This window comes from Plasmodium berghei, assembly GCF_900002375.2.
Source record: "Plasmodium berghei ANKA genome assembly, chromosome: 13".
NCBI lineage: Eukaryota > Apicomplexa > Aconoidasida > Haemosporida > Plasmodiidae > Plasmodium > Plasmodium berghei.
Window position 1 is genome coordinate 2,460,376 of NC_036171.2, and position 24,990 is coordinate 2,485,365.

Genomic DNA, 24,990 nt, shown 5'->3' on the forward strand with positions numbered 1-24,990 from the left:
AAAAAGAAAAATATGAAGGATAAAATGTGGTTTTATTCCTTTATATAATGCTATATGAATTATGCGCTATTATATTTTTCTAAATATATATTATTCTGTATACATGTTATAGATAACATGGTATTTAAGAAAAAGTGAATAATTCACGCAAAATAAATTATATATTTCTCAAGATTGCTTAATATCAATTATTTTGAAGCATATACAAATATATATATCAATACGCAAATAAATATCCAAAAAGGAATTATAAAAGATGTCATTATTTCAACCTTTAGAGTTAATAAGAAAAAAAAATGTTGCCTTACATGACTTTAAAGATTATTTATTTAACTTTAAAATTGTAAAAAAGGAAAATGCAAATCCGGGTATTAAATCAGTAAGTATTTGGAAGGAATATATAGTTATTGGCTGCAATAATACGGTAAGTAAAAACTATCGAAACAAGTATATATGGACAAATTGCATATATACATATATATTTATTTATTATGTATATTTTTATACGGTTATATATTTGTTCAGGTTTCATTACATAACATAAAAGGAGAATGGCTGCATAAAAAATACAATTGCAAAGAGAATATTAGCTTCTTAAAATTTCGAGATGATAAAATGTTAGGAATTGGTATGGAAAATGGCAATATAGAATTAATAGGAATATTTTTTTTTGATAAAATAAAAAATTTAAAGGGCCATAAATCATCAATTACTGATATGTGTTTTAGTTCTAATTTTCAAAAATTATATTCATGTTCTCGTGATTTTACTATTAAAATTTGGAACATATTAGAAGGCAAATGCGAAAATACGCTGGACTATCATATTGATAGTATAACTAGTATGTGTATGTATATAAAAAATGAAGATAATTATTTAATTAGCTCGAGTTATGACGGATATATTTATTTTTATAACTTAAATAAAAATGAGAGTACAAATAAACTAGAAATAAAATCACCTATAGAATATATATATATATATAAAGATAAATATATATTTGTTGCCGTAAAAAATGTTATCAAAATATATTCTCTCGAAAATATTGAATTTATAAAAGATATTACAATAACTACAAAAACTATATATTTTTTAAATAGTTTTAATAAATATATTGTAGCAGCTAGTATTGATACCATTATATATTTTATAGATCCCCAATTAAAACATCCAGAGGTATGCATATTAATATTCATGGGTGTATATATATTTCCACTGCCTTTTATTTTATCTATATGTCATTGTTAATAAAATAAATATAATAAAAAATATATAAATAACTTCTTAGTAAATAAATTGTATAGCATTGAGATGTATTTTATGTATTCGCTATTACATGTGGGGAAAGGAGACATTAATCTAAAATAAATTATTTTTCATATTTTTTTAACAGAAAATAAAAGTTGTAAGCATATTTTCAACTTCCTATATATCAAAATATGTATCAATGTATGAAAATACTATATGTCTAGGAAACAAGTAAGTTAAAAAAAAATGGATATATATTGGTATACATAAGAAATATTTAATTATTATATTTTATATTGGTAGTATCATTTTTTCATTACTTAAATAAATATATTTTTTTATTTAAATAGTATGGGGTCATGGGCTATATATGCATATTGTGAAAGTGAAAAAAAAACTATCAATAATAAAAGAAAGCATTCTATTATAAATTTGGAGGTAATAACAAATAAATATGTAATATTTAGCATTTTTTTCGGCATTGAATTTTTCTTATTTATAAGTATTTTATGATAATTATGTGAATTGAAATTTTTATCTTTTTTAAAACATTTTAATTTTTTTCGCAGGAAGAAAAACATCGATACACAAATAAAAATATAAATAACTATCTTAAAAAGTTCAGATACAACGATGCATTAATTGAAGCAATTGATCATGAGTAATATATAAATATATATAAGAAATATATTTGAAAAATATATAGTATTTTTTCATTTTTTTAATTATATAATTTCTATAACTCACTATTATATTGTTTTTTTCTTTAAATTTACAGAAGTTGCAGCATATTATCATTAATAGATTATTTATCCAAACAAAACATGTTGGTTGCAGCATGCTCTACATATTGTGAAGAGAGAATATTAAAAATTTTAAAGTTTTTTAAAAACAAATTTGTTATAGATATATTAATGTTTGAATTTTTGTTTTCCTTTTTAAGTAAGCCATGAAAATTAAGTTTACAATGATGGGTGTAACGGCTTTGTACATATATATTATTGCTATATGTTTTTACATGCACACTTTTTTGATTTTATTTTATAGGCGCGAATAAATGGATTGAAACTTCAAAAAATGAACAGATCTTGAATATGCTTCAGGACTTAAAATTTGTAAAATAAAAAACGAAACAAATTTAATGCATATATGATATTATTATGATATAAACTTATGCTATTTATTTCATGTGGCTTAATCCTGTTTAATTTATTTTGTTTTTTTCAATTTACAGGCTTTTAATAAAATGATAAGAATATCAGATTATTATAAGAACTTAAAAGAAATTGTTGACGATTTAAAAAAAAAGTAAATGTAAATATGAATGTATACGTCTAATATATAATCATATTTAATTTTTTGTTAGATTGCGTTATTTTGTTTACATAATGTATATATATCCTCGGTTTTATTCGTAAGATTATATTTACGAATTGAACTATATAATTTTTTATATGCTTTTTTTAAATATACTATATTTGAATATATATTTTATAAAATTAATATTAGCTATTAAAAATGTTTATAATAGTTGTTTGTTTAAAAAAATATTATTTTAATGAAAAAAACGAATTAAAATAGAAAAATTATTTTTAGTATTTATAAATTTTTTGAATAATGCATTTATATAATCATGTATGAAGCAAAAATGCATTTGTTTTATTTTTTCATTTTCATATATTAATGTTAATTAAATTGGAGCTTAAGTTCTCCACAAATGTGTATTTTTTGGATAGCTTCGAACTATATTTTTAATTATAAAACAAATTATATATATATTTCTTCTTATTGTACATATTTTTTTTAATTATTTGTTTGAGATAAATTAAGTAAAAAAACTTATTTTGTGAAAAATTATAAATAAAGTTTTCTGAATATTTAAAATATGAATTATTCATAATTACTTTGATATTTTTGTAATTCAATTTTTCTTTTTGTTCTAATTTGGATATATAATCATTAAAAGATTGTTCAATTATTTTATTTATGATATTTTTATAGAATATAATGTAGTTTATATAAGGATAATTAACAATTCCACATGTCTCATTTAAAGAATTAGGGTTTTCATAATTTTTTTTTTTTAATAAGTATTTAATACATATAGCTTGATAAAAAGTGTGGAAATTATTTTTTAAACTTATTTGATTTAAAAATTTGGTATAGGATAAAGTATTAAGCTGAAAAAAATAAATAGGAAACGTTATGCTTATATTCTTATAGTTTTTTGTAAATAATTTATGCGTATATAAAACAGATTGTAAATTTTTTGAGAAAAAAAGCTTCAAATGAAATTGTGAAACTAAGAGAGGAGCAAAATAGTATTTAACATAACAGTTATTGGTCATTAAAAAAAATAACTGTTCAATATCTTTATTTGACAGAAATAAATTGGTAATGTCAGTTTGCTTGTTTATTTCTTGGGTTATTAATAATTTATTAGTTTGACTTAAACTATTTTTTACAGAATTATCATAAATACACTTGTAGTTTTGATTAGCTATTGAAAGAACTTTTAAAAAAACGAATTGGTATTTCTTTTTATTTTTAAGATTAATAAGTTGATAAAATGAATAAATAATATCTCGTAATTTTATATTTTTAGTATGTTCTATTTTTTTCTGTTTGCTTATGTGTATAGTTGTGTGTGTATTATTATATAAGTATTTGTTTTGATCTGTGTTTTCTATTATGGATATATTTTTAAAAAATAAATAAAACCTTTTTAATATATTGTCTAACAGTCCAGTGGAATCAAATTTATGATATATAGAAAATATATTTCTTATAATTGAAATAAGAATAGATAAATCCTTGACATTTTTTGCCGATTCTACTAAATGCTCGATAAATGTTTTTTTATGAAATAAAACAAGTGAATAATTTTGATTGCTTTCTTTTTTTAGTAAATGATGGTAACTACTTTTATTATCTTTATTTATTTGGATAAACCTTTTTACATATAAATTTCGTATTTGGAATATGTATAATAGATCATAGGTTAATAATATTTTAGATATATTATTTAAAATTTCTTTTTTTTTTTTTTGATATCTTTTGTCGTTTAAAGATGTTGGGTGATTTTCGTTTTTATTTATCGTATAAAATATATTATGGAGAAAAACTAATTTATAATTATAACTAAATTCAAAGTAGTTAAATATAAATATATCCCAAATGTTTTGTAAGGAATAAACTAAGTTTGAATTATTTTTGTTAGTTTTTAAATGGTTTGATATTTTTCCTACATATTTGTTTATGTTTTCACTGCATATGTTTTTTTTTGTGTTTACTATATTTGATCCTAAGTAATGGTATATGTATAAATGTGTCAATTTGTTTATATATGTTTGTTCATCACAATATTTATATAATTTTTTCCTAGGTATTTTTTTACAACTAAAATTGATGAAGCAAAGATACATTGAATATATTAAAAATTATGTGTGATATAAATTAATATGACATTGTTTAGTAATAATTGTGAGAATGTTTAACCATTTGGTGATACTTGATAAAATCAAAGTGAAAGAATAACCAATTAAAATTAATCATAATTAACTATACAAAAAATGATGATAATACAATAAATAAACACCTCAATAAAATTGTAGCATATCTGCATATATTAGTACGTATATTTACAAGTATACGTGATAAAAAAAATATGAAATATAATTTATTTTACTATATACCTTTATAATATGCATATAAAAAAAATATATATAATAAAAATCACGCTTCTTTTTTTTTCTTTTTTTTAATATTATACAAAATGATGAAATATTATTTTAACTTTATGTGTTACAATACTAATGAATGTATAGGTAACTTATATGCGTATTTATATTAATATTTTTTTTACATTAAATTTATTCAATGGTATTATATATATTAATGTAATATTTTAATGTATTTTTATTTTTATTGTTTTATTTTTTTTTAACTTTTTAGAAGGGTATAATAATTGTTCTCTCGTAGTATATAATGCTATATATATTACATTATATGTTTATATATATATAACTTGTTATTTATTACACTGACATTCTGTATTTTTTATTATATATTTTTTTAAGTAATGTAATATTTGTTTTATTCTATGTAAGTTTCGTCCTTTTTCAAGAATGGATATGGGTCAAAAAGCTTACATAACGATTTAAATACGAATTGCTTGGATATATAACCTAACTCATCTTAACACATATTTAATACGTCCATAAATGCATATACATAAAGACATCAATAGTTAATATATCAACACACAATTACATGCATATTTATATAAATTTATAAATATACTGGAGAAAAATGATAATTTAAGAAAAACAATATTTTATGAAAGATTATCATTTTTTTTGTTAATATATCCATATTCATGTATTTTATTATGTCATAATGTAAAAAAAATAAATAATTTAATATACTATTTTTTTCAACGCTTATTTCTTCCATTTTCGTTTATTTTTAAATACAAATTTTTAGTTATACAATTTGTTTTTTTTTTTTTTAATAATTATATGATATAAATGTGTGCTTTTAAACATAATGTAAATTGAAATGAGAAGAAAAAGAAACTGAGTGGAGAAAAAAAAAAAAAAAATAATTTCCTTTATTTCAAAGTATCGTAAATTTTATTTAGTAAAAAAGACACTTGGAAAACTTTTCGAGTAAAAGAAAAATATACACTTATATGTGTATAGTTAAAGATTTTTTAAAAAAGGTGTGCATTTCTCCACACTATCTTTTTTTCATCATTCCTTAAAAAAGAAGGATAAAACAAAAAAAAAAAGAGAATTGTAAATAAGCGAATAATGAATGACTTTAGTGGAGAATACGATTTTATGCAGAGAATCCACAAGATCGAAGGACATAACAACAATGATTATGGAATAAATAAAGATAATTTAAAAGGTGGAGATATCATAAAAGGTAAAGATGACGTATTATTGGAAAAAGAAAAATATGAAAAGGATTTTTATTTAAAAAGTAAATATGATAAATACAACAATACCTTAAACGGTTTTGAGAAAGATGACAAATTTTCGTATTTAAAACGACTAAAAAAAGAGAATGAATTGAAAAAAAGAGAAAGTAGTTCAAAAAAGAGTAATATCAATGAATTGGTAAAGATAAATGAAATAGTATATTATATACATGCAAATAAAAAGAATGTTTATGAATATATAACAAATCAAACTGATTTAGAAAATAATTATTATCAAATAGAAGAGAGACCAAATAATTTATCAAGAAATATTATAAAAAATAATGAAGAGTATATATATTTAAATGATAATGCATATTATAAATTAAAAATAAATAGAGACGAAAAAGATGGACGTGAGGAAAAAGAAGACGAGCATGGAATTGAATCAATGAATCTTAAATATTCATTAGATGGGAATAAAAGTACTATAATTGAAAATATCATAGAATCAGATAATATTTTAATACATATTTTGCATGTACTTTTATCTTTTAAAAATTGTGTAAAAGGAATTTTTTTATTTTTAAGTAAAATATTTCATTTTAATTTTTTGGATTATAATAATATAAAAAATTATTCACTAACAAATTATTTTGATCAAAATGTAAAAGAATATATGAAATATTTAAAAAAGCATGAAGATTCAAGAATAATAAATCACGATTTTCTTTTAAGAAGAAAATATATTACACCACATTTTATATATAATAGTGTGGATTGTAATTATAATACTAATGATAATGGTATTGTAATATTATCATCAATTTTACCATTTATTCATAGTTTTGATTATGATTATAAATTAAAAGAAACTAGAAATAGGGAACAGGATTTGGAGTATGTATTAAATGGTGAAAAAAAAAAATATTTTGGAAAAACAGGAATATTTGAATATTTAAAGAAAATAAAAAATATGTTTATTAATAAATTAAATCGTAGTATAGGAAATGATAATAATAATAATAATGAGAACGGCGATGGTATGGGAAATGATGAAGGAGCTTGGGGTAACGATAATAATGAATATTCTGAATTTTTAAAAAAATACGAAAATTGTATTAATGAAAAGGGTGAATTAATTCAAGATATTTTATTTGCTGGCAAAGCACAAATGATATTTATTAATTTTAAACAATTAGAAAATAATTTTAATAATATTATTGGAAATATAGAAATTAAAAATGAAAAAATACATGTGAGCAATTTAATTTTGGGATATGAAAAAAGAGAACACATAAAATATACTGATATATTAATATCAAATATTTTGAAAAATATAAAGAAAAAATATCCAGATATTGCTATCAATGATGAAAATCCAAAACAGTTTATATATGATGACAATGAATTTTCGGATAAACTTATGGGAGAAAATAATAATACATATGGAGGTAATCATATTAATAATATGAACAGTAATGATGAAAGTAATATATCTTTGACAGAACATATTGATAATAATATTTATAAGAGAGAATTATATAAATTATCTGATTTAAAAGAATATGTATATAGTGCACCATCTCATTTAATGAGAGATCAAAAGAATAATTGTGAATATGTTACATGTGTAAGTTTTGATAATAATTCTAACAATTGTAATTTAATTAATAATTTTGTATTGGGATATAATACTGGAAAAATTGAATATATATATGGGAAAATAGTTTATAATAATATTAGTCATTGTGATTTATTAATTGATTATTATTCAAACAAGAATAAGAAGTTTTCTTATGAATTGTGTAAAAGAATATATTTAAATGGATCTGTAATAAAGATTGGTTTTGCTCCTAATGTTTTTTTTTGTTTAATATTAACTAGTAAAACGTTATATATTTGTAATTTTTTTTATTTTTCCATATATGAAATTCCAAATGTTTGTTATAACTCTCGGTTTGTAAATTTCTTGTGGATAAATAATAATAGTTATTGCATTTTTAATGATAATGGATATATATATTTATATGAAAAGAATTCAAAAAGCGATGGATTAAACAGTTTTTCATTAGTGAAGTGTTTTTTTATAGATCAAAATATTTACTACAATTCAATTTGTGAATACCATTTATATAGTCATAGTATATATTTATATACTGGAGAAATTGAAAAAAGACGGCAAAAAAAGAATGTAACTCATTTTTTTAAGAAGAAAAAAATAAGAATGCACAAAAGATATAGTGATTATTTTTATAAATACGATTGCAATTTTATTATTATTGATTTAAACTCATATATGGGTAATAATTGTGAAAATAACAAAAGCAGCGATATGTTGGTAAGGGGTTTGTTAAAAGATAATGTGACAGATGTCGAAGGAAATATGAAGCAAATAAAAATATTAGAAATGTTGATAGAGAATGGAGCTAATTTAGAAGAAGAAGATGCAAATTTTGAAAATATGTTAAATATCAATATAAAAGATTTTAATAATTATATTTCGACTATTAAAGATGCCAACACTAAGTTATATATGAATGATAGTGGAGACGAAAGAAAAGATATGATTGATTATAACAAAGAAAATGATAAATTTTCTATCAAGAATATTTTTGTTAATTATATTCAAGATGTTAAAAGACACTTATATAATTTAAAAAATGAGAATATTGTTAATGTGCTGTTGCCAAGATATTATAGTTCTGGTGACGATTATAGTCATAAAAATTTTTTAAATGTTCGATTTTTTACTATAGAAAAATTGGATAATAAACATTTGATAGCTCTCGATACTGAAACAGATTATGTATATATATATAAGATAAGGAAAAATGTGCATTTAGATTATAACTCTATTGAAGCATTAAAAAATAATCCATATCAAACGAACCGTAATCCACTACATATGTTATATTCGACTTATATGAAAAAGGAACCTATACTCAAAGATGAATGGAAAATATATAATGAATATATATATGTAAATACAAAAAAGTTAAAGAAATATATTAAATATAATTTACTATATATTATTAAAAATCATAAAAAAATATTTTTCCCATTACATGTTTATGTAATAAATACCAAGTATAACGAGAATGAATATTTGTTATTTATAAAATGGGCTACTATAAAAAATTCATTTGTTTATTCTTCTTATAGTTCTTTAAATAAAGTATCTAAAATGAATGATTACTTTAACAATGAAGATGAAAAAATATTAAAAGTTTTAGAAAACCCCAAAAATATATTTTTATATAACATTAATGATGAAAATAGAAATGTTGGTGGTAGAATGGGTTATCCATATATGCCCAACAATGATATTTTACGATCCTTAAGTGGAAAAAATAAATATTATGATAATGATTATATGTCAGATAATGGGAATAATTATATATCATATAATAGAAGTGGTAATAAGCCAAATGAATATAGAGAGAATTTTTCTAATAAAATGAAAAATTTCACAAATAGGATTTCACATGAAGATTTTATGAGCAAAACCCCAATAAAAAATCCTGAGAGAAATTTTTTTACATCTGGAGTTGGTAATAATATGGGTATTAATGAAACCAACCCAATTTTATATAAAAGGCGTGGTAGATTTACTGAAAATGATATATATAATGAATATTATATGAATCAAAATAATAAAGATGGTAATTATTCGAATTATTTAAATGAAAATAAAAAATTAAATGAATCCGATAAAAAATGGTCTTATTTAAAAAAAATAAATATTTTTAGTAAAAAGGATGAAGACTTAATAAATGACAATTATGGTAATCATAGATCTAATTATAATAATATGGATCCCAAAAATTTACAATATAAAAATTCACATATGTATAATTTAAAAAATGATAATATTTTTAATGAGATGAAAAATTCCAATTTATATTCATCCCCAAATGATATAAAATTTAATCGATTACATGATAACCAAGATGGTCCAAAGATTCCAAATGGCGATAATAATATGAATGAGTATTATTATATGAATAATACAAATAAATATAAAACATCAAATATTAACAATAATTATGACTCTTATGTATTAAAGAATGATTTATATAATTTTAGAAATAATATAAATATAAATGAAAATAACAACAATGCTAATAATAATTATAGCTATGGAAATACAGATTTTTATAGAGCGCCTAATGATACATATTATAGAGGTAATCAAGAATTTAATGCAAATGTGTATAATGCTGGATATGGTTCAGATAGTAATCATATTCATCACGAAAGTCCTTATAGAAGTCGATTTAGAAATTATAGTTAAAATAATAAATTTGTATATGGGGCCATTTCGGTAAAAGTAGTGATGGATATGGTTATAAAAATGCGCAATGCATATGCGATTATTTTAAATTTAGTAACACATACTCAGTGTTTTTGTTAAGTAGGGTATTTCTCCAATTTACTTGAATAGCATGTTTGGCTATGTTGCCCATGCATTTTAACAGTGTATATATGCCAATATTTTCATTAATTTTGTGCATTTATTTTATGTATGAATTGATCATTTCATTGTATTTTTATTTAAATCTCTTTATTTTTTTTTTTCACAAATACTTCATTTGTAAATCGTAGAAAGTTAATTTATTTCATGCATTTCATTTTTTGTTTATGAAAATACATACATATATATATATATATATATATATGTATGGATATTAACATTTTTTGAAGAATATGCTAGAAAATGCTTATTTTTGATAAGCTATATCTTATTAACACAAACATATTACCTCTAAAAGATATTTTCTTTTTATTATTTTACAAATTAAAGGAAACAAAATAAGGTACGTGATATTTTGGAATATATTTATATTCTTAACATATTCATGTTTTCTGTTTGGGGACTATAAAAATTATGTAATGTGTAGATATATGAATAAATTACGGATTTGTTAAGATATATTTAGAGGAATATGTATTTTTATAAATACAACTGTGTTAAATATGCATATTTTTTTGTTAAGTTACAAAAAATGAAAAATGTGAAAAAGAACAAATGTATCAAATAAAGTCCATTATTTAGTTATAATGAAAAATAAAATAATAATAAGCTGAAAAATATCGATATTAAATTCATTGGTTCATAGTAATAACAACTTGAGCAATTTTTTATACTATAACATTTCTACCTTTTGTTTAATATATATATTAATGATATTGGAAATTATTACTAATTTTTATTCATCATTTTATTGGAGCTTTGGGTGTATTCCAGTTCATTTACCCAATTTCATATGCTTACAAATTTGATTTTGATATTAAACAATTTTAAAAAAGGAAAGAATCATAAAAGATAATTTGTTCTTAATGAAAAGCATATAAGAGTGTAAATCATTATTTTATAGTATAAATTAATACTTGGATAAATACAGACATACAAAATGAAGCGTTAAAATAATATTTCTTTTTCCTTTTTTACATTAAAAATGTTATAAGAGATTCTTAATTTCATGATTTCATAAATTTTATGTTTTGTTAGTATACTAAAAATATATAATGAAAAAAATGAAAAAAAATGAAAAAAATATACTTTAAACAAAATATATTCATTGATATATATTATTCACTTTAAGAATTATATAAAACTGACGATGTAAATACTTTAAATAAATAGTCATTACATATACATTTATTACATAATATGAAATATAAAATATATGTAATGGAAACATAAAAGTCCTTTTATGTATCTAATTTTTTTATTTAAACATCTTCCCGTATTATATTATTGACTTCTTTGTTTATATAGCTTATTACATAGTTAGTAGGCCTTTTAATATATCGTATCTATAGTTAAACATATGCAATGATACAATATGTTATATTTTGTGCGCATTTATGTTTTTAAGGGGAATACCGTGTTTTATTTTTCTGAATTTGTATCTTTAATTAAACACATAAGCTACTAATGATGCGCAAAATAAAATATTTCTTTTGATTTTTTAATCTTTTTTTTTAGATTTTGGGCGTCCTTTTTTACAACATATTTTGCATAAAGCTAAACAAAAAATAAATCCAATTAAAAATGATAGAACACAAATAAGTGCTAATGCAGGGAATGCATATTTATATATTCTATCAATATTTAAAAATGTTTCATGTACTAATTCTTTCAAAATATCAGCATAGCTAAGAGGGGCAGGTGCCTCTAACGGTTTAACATTTTTGTAGGATTCTAAAATAAAATTTTTTAATGCCTCTAGAGATCTATCATTACTTTTATAATCATACATTTTTCCATTTTTAAAGTAAATTAATGTTGGAAATCCTTCGATTTTAAATCGTTTTCTTGTTTTAGAATTTGTGGTTACATCAACCTTTGCTATATTTACAGCTCCTTTCATTTCTGAAGCTAATTCGGTCCAAGCCCTACTCATAGCTTTACAATGTGAACACCATGGTGCATAAAATTTTATAAACCATGATCCTGTGAAAAGAAAACAAAAAATTGATAATAAAAATTATATATCATATTTCAAAAAATAATAATAATATATACTCATTAGTGTTTGCAATATTTTTTATTTCACACACATTAATGAACAACCATAGAACAATATAAAAATATCAAAGAATAATAATTATGAACCACGTCTTGATAATAATAATAATAATAATAAAATAAATGTAAAAATCTTTATCGTTTTCAAAATAAAATAAAATAATATGAACATAATAAAAAAATAATATTAACCTGTGGTATTCCCGGTTGATATTTGTGTTAAACTTTCGAAATTTGTGTCATTTAATTCAATTACATCTTGAGCATAACAATAATTAAAAAGTGTAAGGAAAAGAAAAAATATGAAACCTTTTGCAAAACCTACCATTTTTTTTAAATTTTAATAAAAAACAAATGCTTTTTAAAAAAACGCCAAGTACTTAATGGTAATAAAATTGCTATAAAAATAATAATTATTAGGTCAAATGCCTCTAAAAATGTAATAAATGTATGTAGTTAATATATTATTTATTTTAAAAAAATAAATACATAATAAAATATTAAATAAATAATCTAGAACGTTGAATAAATACGATTTCGTATAAATTGCAATTTATAAAAAACATATTAATTTTTTTGAGTACATATATATGTGTATATATCCAAAGGTACCTATTATCATTCATAAAAATATTTAGGATTAATAATAATACATTAATAAATTATATTTTATACATGTATATTTTTTATTTATTTATGTGCATTATTTTTTGCCTATATTTTTTTAACAATTACGAAATGTACGTATTTATGTAATATATTGATATATTAATAAAGATGGTTGTGCGCCGTATTTATTTTATATATGTTCTTTCTTTTTTTTATGAAGATTCATTTGTAGTATTATTTTATTTACATCGTGCACACAACTATTATATATATATATATAATCAAGCACCATAATAATTAAAATAAAATAATAAATAAATAATACAATTTCAACTCAACTATTTGTATTTTTTTTATTTTTTAATGTCAAAAAGAAAGAAATCGCTTATAAATTATTTAATATTAAAATTACCTACTCATATTTTATTTCACTTATAAATACACCATAATAAAATATAATGAAAATTTACTTATTCACAAATTTTATATTCTTAATTAAACTAAATGCTTTTTTATTATTATGACAAATGAAAAAAAACAAATTAAATTGGAACCAACATATTAACCCTTTTAAAAAAATGTGTAAAAAAAGGATAAACATAAAAAATATATATGAGTATACAATGGTTAATTATTAACTATGCATTCGAAATGATAAGACATGATAAATAAAAAGCTTAATTTAAGCAACTATATAAATATTACATGAATAACTAAGAAAATACAAAAAGTCTTATACTTAACTATTATAAAAATATTGCAAAGAATGGAAAAAAAAATTAATATTAATATGAGTGTGCATACTATCGTATTAACAAAGCATAAAACTTGAGTGCATCATCATTTATTCCTTGGTATATATTTATAATGTTCTTGGAAAGCTGAATATTAAGAACAAAATATATATATTATATGTAAGTTGTATATATTTAGTATGGTGATTAAAAATATATATGTTGCAGAACAAACAAACAAACATTTGCATACAATAAAAAAAGACTAAACGAATCAATATAATTAAAAGATCTGAATTAAAAAAAATGTTTTAACAGTAGAATAAGTAGTAATATAAGAATTATGTTTAAGAAAACATACGAGGAATTGAAAAATTAGTAAATTTGTAATTGAAGTTATAAGTATATTAAATTGTATTTTGTCATTAAAATTGCATAATCCTTAGTTTTAATGTTATAAAACTTGTATAATTTCATTTGTTATTTTTAAATGAAAATGACAAAACTATATACATAGCAATAAATAACATATGTGTATATATACATTGGGATTATTGCGTATTCAAAATGAAAATAAGAAAAAAATGCGCTTAATAAATAACGACATATTAATTTACCCTAGTTGTTATAATATATTTTTTTAAACACTTTTAGAACAATATTTTATCAATTTTTATAAAATTATTTAAAAGACATGGTATAATATATAAAAATGAAAAATTAAATATTTTTTAGTCAAATTAAAAATTTTGTTATTTTAATATTTTCATAGAAAAACAAATATATATGTGTAAATGTTTGTGTGTCTGTTATTGGTTTGTTTCTTATATGCTTACTCATATTTCATGCGATTTATTTTTGAAATATTTAATCCAATAAACGATTCTTTTATTTGATATGAAATGGATATGTAATAGCTTATATAATGTTAATGAATTTTACACATTATACAATAATATGAGACGTGGGAAAAATTAAACATATTTTTTAAAATGCGTATAAATCTGATACAATATGGTTTTTATTTCTTTTTCATCAAAATTTGGAGAAATTAGTCTGTTTGAATGCAAGGTTATATTTACATAATGTGAGAGTATATATTATGTATACAATAAATATAATTATAAATCTTTGAATGTACTTTTTAATATTATATGATAAAATGAAAAAAATACGAACAAATATTATAAAATTTCATTTAATAATATGAAAAATATAATTTTATATTAACCACTTAAAAATTACTCAAAGATATTAATAAGAAAAGAATCATAGACAAGCAGTTAAACTAATTCAACTATACATGAGTGATAATGAATATATTAATAATTTTCTATTATTTAACTTATTGTATTGTCTTTTAACTATTGTTTTATATTTGTAATCATTAAAGATACTATAAGTGTAAAATATTTTTTACTATTATTCTTTTTAATGTGTTAATATGAATATATTCTTTTAGTAAATTCGTTTCTGACTTCAAATAGAAACTTAAATAATTATCATTATGTAAAATGTTTTTAATTTTAATTTTTGCTTTTGTTATTATATATTTGAATATTTTTTATATGAATAGACAATATCTATATAACACATTTTGTGAGTAAATGGATATAGAATATATATTGTTTGTGTAAAAATGTGCATATATTCCATGTGTTAGTTCGTACACATAAATATGTCTATTTATTTGCTTGTTATATACTTTATGAATTATATATAATTTTAAAAAAATAATAGTAAAACTAAAAAAAAATTCAAAATTTTATACCTATTACTTAAAATACTTTGTAAATGATATTTGTATATGAAATTATATGTGTAATAATTATGGATATGCTTGTGTATATATTCTTTTCAAAAACAAAAAAAAACATATTTTTTTATGCATGTTAATATACACGCCTTAAAAATTATTTTAATAAATATAAAAATATGTAGAGATAATAAAGATGTTTTGTATTTTTAAATGAGGTTTATATAATCTATATTACGGAAATTACTTATCAATGAATTAATACTTTTTTTCAATGGAATGGAATATTATTATATTATTTACAATGATAATTTGTTGATATTATTATTATATATATACTACTATATATTGTTTTTCTTGATAAATTTTATAAAAATGTCGTATAGGTGGGATGAAACAAAAATGTAAAGAATAGGCAAAAAATATGAACGATAATATATTATTCTTTCTGCATACATTAAAAAATAAAAAAATATTAATATATATATATATAACAATGCCTATATAAAAAAAGAATATACGATATTACTATTTTTTGGAGATAATATTTTTATATGATGCATGTACTGCATTCATGGTTATTATATGTCATGAATTAAAATGCTATATTTTGCACAAAAAAAAACTAAAAGATAATATATGAATTTATTTTTTATATTTTTGCACATTTGTTTGATATTATGATTATCATTAGAACAGTTGTGTAGTAATTGAATATATAATTTTGTTTGTACATTTTCTATAATAATAAAATAGTTTTATTGTTTCAAATAGTTTATTTAAGATTTAATAAAATTACAAGATATAATTTATATTATCATTATTTATATTTGGGTGTTTATATTAAATTGCTGAGATAAAACAAAATAACAAAAAAATGTGGTACCTCTCTCTATATATATATGTATTTTGAGCAGTGCGCCTAATCTGTTTTTGAGGTTTATCATATTGCATTTATTAAGCATTGATAATTAGTTGTTTATGATAAAAGTGAAAGTTATGATAAAAATACAATGAATCAAAAAACATTTATCTTCCATCATTTTGAACTTATGTTTATAATACTGGTTTAATAACATTTTCTATACAATTTTATTAGAAAAAATTAATATTAACATAATAATTTTAATATATATTAAATTTTTGTATTTTAATGATTATTCATTATAAAATTTTATGTAAAGAAAAAAAATATAGTGTGTTAAGGTTGATAAAATATTTTTCCATTTAAATTTGTCAAGATTAAATTGATCATAGCATATTTAATAGAATGTTTATTAATGAGAAAAAAATTATATATATACTGGTATACCATGGTTAACAAAATATATAACCTTAATATCGCATTTATAAATAAAAATTATGCTATGATTATAAAATTTTTAAGCTGAAAAAAATATGGGCTTTAATATTTTGTATTATATATATTTTTTTTAATATTTCACTACGATAAAATACTAATGGACGATTTCAGAAAATAATATTAATAACTGTAACATTAAAAAATGCAAAAAAATAATACTAAATATAAGAAATTATATATATAATGCTAATCATTTATACATATATATATATATAATTTATATTTCATGTGAAAAAGGAAAGTAACATTTGTCATATTTGCCATACTTTTAAAGGGGGAACTATTTTTTTGCTATTTTATTTTATATTTATTTTAATGTATGTTTTTCTGTTTTTACAGAAAAAAAAAATTAAGTAATAATTCATTATAACAGATTGACATGTTGATATTAGTTTTATAATACAATTTGTATGGAAATTTTAAATTATAAAAAGGATGAAATAAAATGAGTAAGAAATTGGAAAATAAAAAATCCGGTAAGAGGTCATGGATAAACATATTCGGTAAAAAAGGAAATGATATAGATAAATTCGAAGATACTAATGTTTCAAAATGTGAAAAACAAAATGATGATGATGATCAGAATTGTGATGAAACTGGATTTGTAATTAATCATATAGATTTTAATTTGTTTTGTATGAAAAATGAAGAAACTAATGATGATATAAATAAAAATTTTAATTGTGATAACGATTTAAATGGAGAAAATGTTGAAAGAATAGACGAAAACACTTTAAACTTTATAGGAAAAACATATGATATGTTGAAAATAAGAAAATTTAATTTCAATGATTTAAAAAAAGTTGAAAATTCTCAATATTTTGAAAAAATAATATGGTCAAAATATAACATGTATGACAATTTATATACATTAAGTAACAATAACGTTTTTTTTTTAAATGATAATGTGGTAGATAATAAGTTACGTTTATTATATATAAAACATATTTTATCATTAATTGTTTTAATTTGTTATAAATATGAAGAAAAGGGAAAACATGAAATATGGGATCAAATAATTTACAATAAAATCGACGAATTTGAAAAGTTGGTAGAAGTGGAAAAACATGGGCACATTGATGAGGATACTAATGAAATAAATGAAAGATTTAATTTATATAAACTTTTTTTAATACAAAAATTTAATAATTTATTTTACAACGTTGTGAAATTGATAAATTATAATTTTGTTTTCAATGAATATAGTGGGAAAACAAATAAAAATGATATTAAAGGGAATAGTGATAAAAAAAATGATGCTAATAATAAAGACAATTTTTATAAAGAAATAAAAAATTATAGGAATCGTTTATTTAAACTTGATTTTTTAGAAAAATCATTTATAATTCAGTTTTTTATAAACATATATTCAAGCATTGATAAGAAATTTCTTTTCAAATTGTGTTTGGAATTATGTAATCCTTATATATGGAAGCGTATAAATTATGATTATTTAAACTTTTTTTTGTTTAAAAAAAATAAAGATGCGAAGAATCTTTTTGATAATATATCAAAAATGATGGAAAAAAAATATTTGAATAATAAACAATATGATGAAATTAATGTATATACTAGTAATTGTAAAATAACTTTTGAAAATGATAATCATGATGCAAAGATAAATGAGTACGATGAAAATATTATATTATTTATAAATAAAAATGAGTTTTTTTACAACTTGATAAATTATTTTTTAATAATTTTAGATATTATTGAAAGGAATTTCACAGAATTTGACGAATTAAGTAGTAATTCGTCTATATCTTCATGTAGTGACAACGATATTGATGATTTAGAATTAGAAGAGTATGAATATAACATGAACCTTCTCAATTCTGAAAAGGGTCATAATATCAATAATTTAGAAAAAACAAATTTACCTAATAGAGAAGAAGGTGATTCTGGTTATACACGACTTGACGAAGAGATTGATAGAAATTATGAAGATCAAAATGATAATTTGGTGAAAAATATAAAAAAAAATAATAATAATAATGAAGATGTGGAAAATGACGATTCTATAGAATTTTATTTAATGCATGGTTTTAGCGATGATGAAAGAAACAACAAATTTGGTGATATTAATGAATATAAAAAGGAGGAAATATTAGAGATGTTTTTGAAGTATGAAAATAAATTGAAGAATAAAAAATATGTTACAAGGAACATGACAAAAAAAGCAGAAAAAAATAGTAAACAAAGAAACAAATATATAATACTGTTTGTTGAAAAATGTATTGAATTTTTTATCGACTTATTAAGCCAGCTTTACTCAAGAAGGATATTATATATTTTGATGAAATATTTTAATATCTTTATTTATTGTAAAATATCAATTTTAAACAAAAATAAAAAGTTTAAAGAATTAATAAGACTTTTTAAATATTATATTGAAATGTATATAAATAATTTTTCAGGAAATCCACTAACCTATTTAGAAATAAATAATGAACATTATAAAAATTTTGAATACTTTCAAGTTTTTTGCTATAAGCATTTTCAAAAACACGAAATATTGCAAAAATATTATTTAAAATCTGTTTTTTTAATGGATAAGAAAAAGGAATTATTAAAAAATTTTTCTAAATTAAAAAATGAAGAATTATTGTTTTTGTGTAAAAGTTTAAAATACATTGTTACACCCGATGGAGGGAAAGGTAGCGAAAACTCCACAAGAGGAATATTAAATAGCAATAATAATAATTACGTTTTTGAAAATATTAGAATATTTAATAAAAAAAATAAGTTATTTTATATAGCTTTATTAATGGAAAACTTGTGCTTTAAAAATAATATATTTGAAGATATTGATAAGCAGTGTGAGTATCCTAACGAAAAGGATTTATTTGAAAATATTTTAATTGATACAAAAGATGATTTAAAAGATAAAAAAAGAAAAAAAAAAAAAACTTTTCTTTATACAAAACCTTTGTTTAAATTAAATTTGCAATATTTATGTATAAATGATTATGTATTTAGAATATATAATTTGTTCAAATTACAGAGTTATCATGATATAAGGAAAGATATAATTGATTATGTGTATGAAACTAATCCCAAAAATAAAAAAGTGAACGATAATACGATATGTAAATATGTTTTTGAAATCGATGAAAATAACATTGACAATGAATATGATGCAGGAAGAGGAGGAATTGACCCCAAATTTTTAAATTTTGATACAAAAATAAATCCAGAAAATCAAAATGGTAGTAATAATATTACTAATTTTGAAAAAAAAAGAAAAAAAAATGATAATGAAGATTTGAAAGAATATAAAGTGATAGATAATAATGGAAATACTTCATATAATTATAAATTATACAACGAATATCAATTAAATTCCATCGTATATGATGTAAATAAACTTGATAATACATATTTTGCTAATGAAAGACGAATGAGTAATAAAATTGACTCTTTTAAGATTGTAAATGTTGACATTACTACTAAAAAAGTAACTGCTGAAATTTTAATAGATTTACAATATAAACATTATGAAAAGGTTTATAATGAATGGAATATGATTAGGCCTTCTGATATATTATTTTTGGTTAGTGTAAAAAATTACACAAATTGTTATAAAAATAAAATAAATATAATTGACGATAACGATTTAAAAAAATTGCTAGGAATTAATTATTTAAGAGGATGTGAGGTAATTCAATATGACAATGCTTTCGAAAATGGCGAAGGTGATGAAAATTATAAGGAATGCACTTTGAAAAAAATAACAGTATATTTGGATTATGCACAATATCAAAGAGATATTGTAGTTAATCCTGATATATATAATTCATTTAATTTATTAGTAAGACGAAAACAGAAGGAAAACAATTTTTATTATATCTTAAATAATATTAAAACTCTAATAATGAACCCAGATGATGCAGTTATACCATCATGGGTGCACGATATATTCTTAGGATATTGTAAGAATTCAATAAAATATTATCAAGATTATTTACCTAAAAAGGAAAATATGGAAATTGTAGGTAATTTATATAGTGACGACTCAGATGATGAAAGTGCTACTACAACTAAAAATAATAATGAGGATAATTTGTATATGAGTGTGAAAGGTTTAAAAAAAAAATTAGCTTACAATAAAGAGAATTTAAATTTTATAAAAAAAAATATTGATGATATTAACTATTTAAATACATTTTTAAACATTAAACATGCGCTTAGCACAACAACTGGTGCATATGTGTGTATAGACTTATCGCATATAAATATATCAAGTGAAGATAATAAAATAAATGTAAAAAATATAATAAATGAATACATTGAGCCATTGCTTTTGAGTTATGTTCCAATAAAATATGAAAATGAAAAAAAATATCTTCAAACAAATTCTTTACAAAAAAGTATATTGGAAAGTTTATATTATCATATTTGTATAATTAATAAGTACAAAATTAACGATATGAATTTTGTTTCTAAATTTACATCAAATATTAAAGCCATATACTATTATGATAATGAATTTTTTTTTAATTTTGAATTTAAAGAGAAGGAATATATTTTAATTTTGAACAATTATATTGATAAAGCTGTTCGTAAGGAGGAAACTGAAGAAATTTTAAAAAAAATTAAAATACATAAAGAAGTCAGTGAAGATAATTGTGGTATATTAATAAATGACAGTAAGGGAATAAAAGAAATATTTGAACATATATTAAATAATTTAATAAAATATTTAAGTATAAAAGATGATATATATAGGATACAAAATAATATATATGAGGATCCAAATTATCCACTTGAAGGTCTTTTAATACACTCAAAAAAAAAAAATAGTACAAATGTGGAACTATTTAAAAAAGAAAATAATAAAAATGGTGCTAAAAATAAAATAAATTATACAAAAAGGCAAATTGAATGCATAAAAAGTGGGTTATATGAAGGCATCACAATAATTGAAGGTGTTCCAGGTAGTGGGAAAACAAGCATATTAAATAAAATAATAAATATATTATTTAATAATAAAAAACAGGAAAAAATTCTTATATGTACACACAGCAACAGTTGCTTAAATTATATTTTTAATTTGCTTGTTAAGGAAAATTTAATTCATCAAAAATATTTGTGTAGAGTTGGTATGGGAGAAGTAGATATAGAAAATTTAAGAAATGAATATGAAGAATTGGAAAAAATGCTGTCAAAAAATGGGGACAATAATTTTGGAGCATCTCCTGACTCGATGCACAAATTAAATAATGTTTCTTTACATGATGAAGACGATAATTTTAATTTTTCAAAATATGGAAGAATAAATTATATGATTGATTTAAGAGAAAAATTGTTGAATGATGCAAATCTATTATCAGAGTCAACTAATAATAGTAAAATTTATAATTGTTTATCTGCTAATCAATATTATGAAAATGCTGTTAAAAAAAGGGTTTCAAAATTTTTAAAGTATGTTAATATATTTAAAAAAAATGAAGTTGAAGATATGGACACCATTTTTAACTCATATATTATGTCATGCATTGACGATCAAGATATATATAACTTATTTTTGTGCCCCAAAATATATATAAAAAACACCGATATTGTGGAAAATATTATATGGAAAAGTGAAAATGCAAATGTATACAACTATAAAGGGATAGAAAATCAAAAGATATTAGATGAGGATAAAGCATGTTTTTATTTTATACATCCTAAGGATCAAATTAATACATTAAATTTGAGCATATATAATGTTTTATTCCCTTTTAAAAAATATATAAATTTAAAATTATATAAAGTTGACATTGATTTATACTTGAATTATATAAGTATATTTGCTAGTAAAAATACAAAAAATAATGAAGAAAAAGAATTAACCGAAGAATATTCAGTAAAATTAGAAATTTCAAATAATAAAAAAAGTGATAATGGTATTGATGAGGAAGAAAATGATAATTGTGATATTAAAGAGGGGATCAAAGAAGAAAACAAAGAAAAAAATAAAATTGAAGGGAAAAATTATGATATATTTAAAGGTGATATTACAAATGATATGGTTTTTGGAATGAATGACGATTTTTATGTGAGTAAATGTTACATATCAAAAATAGTAATGATCTTTGAGCATCTGCATGATTGTAGACCATTTGAAATATTGAAAAGTCAGAAAGAAAGAGGAATTTATATAATAACAAAATTAGCAAGAGTCATTGCAATGACTTGCACACATGCAAGCATAAATAGAAGTAAAATAGCAAAGTTACAATTTTATTTTGATAATATTATAATCGATGAATGCACACAAATAACGGAAAATGATACATTTCTACCATTATTACTTCAAGAAAATAGATATCATAAAAGTAAGTTAAAAAGAATTATTTTCGTAGGAGATTCAAATCAATTACCTCCTATAATAAAAAATAAATATATAAAAAATTATTCTAATTATGAACAATCATTATATAAAAGATTTTTAAGATTAGATTTGCCATCAATTTATTTAAATGAACAAGGGCGTATGAGAAATGAAATATGCAATGTTTATAAATATTTTTATAGTAAATATAATATACAAATTGAGAATTTAGATTGTATAAATAAAGATAAATTTTTAAAGAATTTTAATCCAGGATTTACATATACGTATCAATTTATACACGTGGAATCAGAAGAATATACACCAGTGCCATATTTCTATCAAAATTTATTAGAAGCAGAAATGGTTGTTGCTATTTTTATGTATATGAGGCTGATAGGGTATTCGAATGAAATGATAACAATTTTAACTACATATAATGGGCAAAAAGAATTAATATTAGATATTTTAAAAAAAAATTGCTTATATAATAAATTAATCGGGGTACCCAAAAAAGTAACAACTGTTGATAAGTATCAAGGTAAGCAAAATGACTTTGTTATTATTTCATTAGTTAGGTCAAAAAGTATTGGATATATGAAGAATGTTAAAAGATTGATTGTTGCATTTTCACGAGCAAGATACGGATTATATGTTGTTGGGAATTATAACTTATACAAAAAAAATTATGAATTTAAAAAGCCGTTATATTTTTTTAAGAAAAATAAATTAGAGCTTTCGCTACAAATGAATGAGAATTTTAATTCTATAGAAAGACAAATCAATAATCCACCAGTTATCATAAAAGATTTGAATCAATTTTACAGTGTTTTATACTCGTTATCAAATGCACAATTAAGCAATGATTCGAGTATTACTGAAAAAAATAAATAATATTATAAAGTAATAAATTAAATAAGACCCACATGATATAATTTTAGCATAGGCTCATTTTTCACTGCATTGTCAAGAAACAGCTTAAATTTTTAAAGATGGCTAAATACTTTATATTTTTGTGAAAATATTATATAATGTTGTTATATTAATGTTATTTTTTTTACAATTTTTTTCATTAAATTTTCTTTGTGTATTTGAGTATATGCTACTTATTATACTTTAACATTTTCTATACGACCCCATTTTTTGAGTTGATATATTGCTAATTAATTTATATATTATGTTTTTTATATGGATTGTGTATCTTTTTAATATTTTACACAAAAAATAAAACATATTGGTAAATGTGTTAGTAATTTCCATGTAATTTTTAAATATTCCGTATAAATATTAATATTTAAACATAAAATGTACATTTATACTTTTGTGAAATGGCATTTAACTTTTTTTTATTAACAATAGGAGGTATATATATTTTAAGCATGTACCTCTTTTAACTTTAATGCAAATTTAAAAAAAAATTTCAAAACCCTCAATATATCACATACAAATGAAATATATTATTAAAACTAAAAAAATTTTAAATTAAAATAAATGTG

At 20.4% G+C, this 24,990-nt stretch overlaps 5 protein-coding genes across 5 annotated transcripts; 3 read left to right on the forward strand and 2 right to left on the reverse strand.

Moving 5' to 3' along the window:
• Positions 1–256: 256 nt before the first annotated feature.
• On the forward strand, positions 257–2,560 carry PBANKA_1364900 (U3 small nucleolar RNA-associated protein 15, putative; the record flags this gene model as incomplete). Its single annotated transcript, XM_034567294.1, has 8 exons — positions 257–424; positions 526–1,176; positions 1,394–1,479; positions 1,599–1,686; positions 1,818–1,909; positions 2,027–2,190; positions 2,296–2,363; positions 2,483–2,560. 8 exons carry the CDS (start codon positions 257–259, stop codon positions 2,558–2,560), a joined length of 1,395 nt encoding a protein of 464 aa, XP_034423805.1.
• A 439-nt stretch (positions 2,561–2,999) lies between these two features.
• On the reverse strand, positions 3,000–4,673 carry PBANKA_1365000 (conserved Plasmodium protein, unknown function; the record flags this gene model as incomplete). The annotated part of the gene is made up of 1 exon (XM_034567295.1): positions 3,000–4,673. One exon carries the CDS (start codon positions 4,671–4,673, stop codon positions 3,000–3,002), a length of 1,674 nt encoding a protein of 557 aa, XP_034423806.1.
• A 1,389-nt stretch (positions 4,674–6,062) lies between these two features.
• Positions 6,063–10,472, forward strand: PBANKA_1365100 (conserved Plasmodium protein, unknown function; the record flags this gene model as incomplete). The annotated part of the gene is made up of 1 exon (XM_034567296.1): positions 6,063–10,472. One exon carries the CDS (start codon positions 6,063–6,065, stop codon positions 10,470–10,472), a length of 4,410 nt encoding a protein of 1,469 aa, XP_034423807.1.
• A 1,681-nt stretch (positions 10,473–12,153) lies between these two features.
• On the reverse strand, positions 12,154–13,041 carry PBANKA_1365200 (thioredoxin-related protein, putative; the record flags this gene model as incomplete). Its single annotated transcript, XM_034567298.1, has 2 exons — positions 12,154–12,638; positions 12,906–13,041. The coding sequence occupies 2 exons, from the start codon at positions 13,039–13,041 to the stop codon at positions 12,154–12,156; spliced, it is 621 nt and encodes a 206-aa protein (XP_034423808.1).
• A 4,579-nt stretch (positions 13,042–17,620) lies between these two features.
• On the forward strand, positions 17,621–24,388 carry PBANKA_1365300 (intron-binding protein aquarius, putative; the record flags this gene model as incomplete). Its single annotated transcript, XM_034567299.1, has 1 exon — positions 17,621–24,388. The coding sequence occupies one exon, from the start codon at positions 17,621–17,623 to the stop codon at positions 24,386–24,388; it is 6,768 nt and encodes a 2,255-aa protein (XP_034423809.1).
• Between the last annotated feature and the right edge of the window lie 602 nt (positions 24,389–24,990).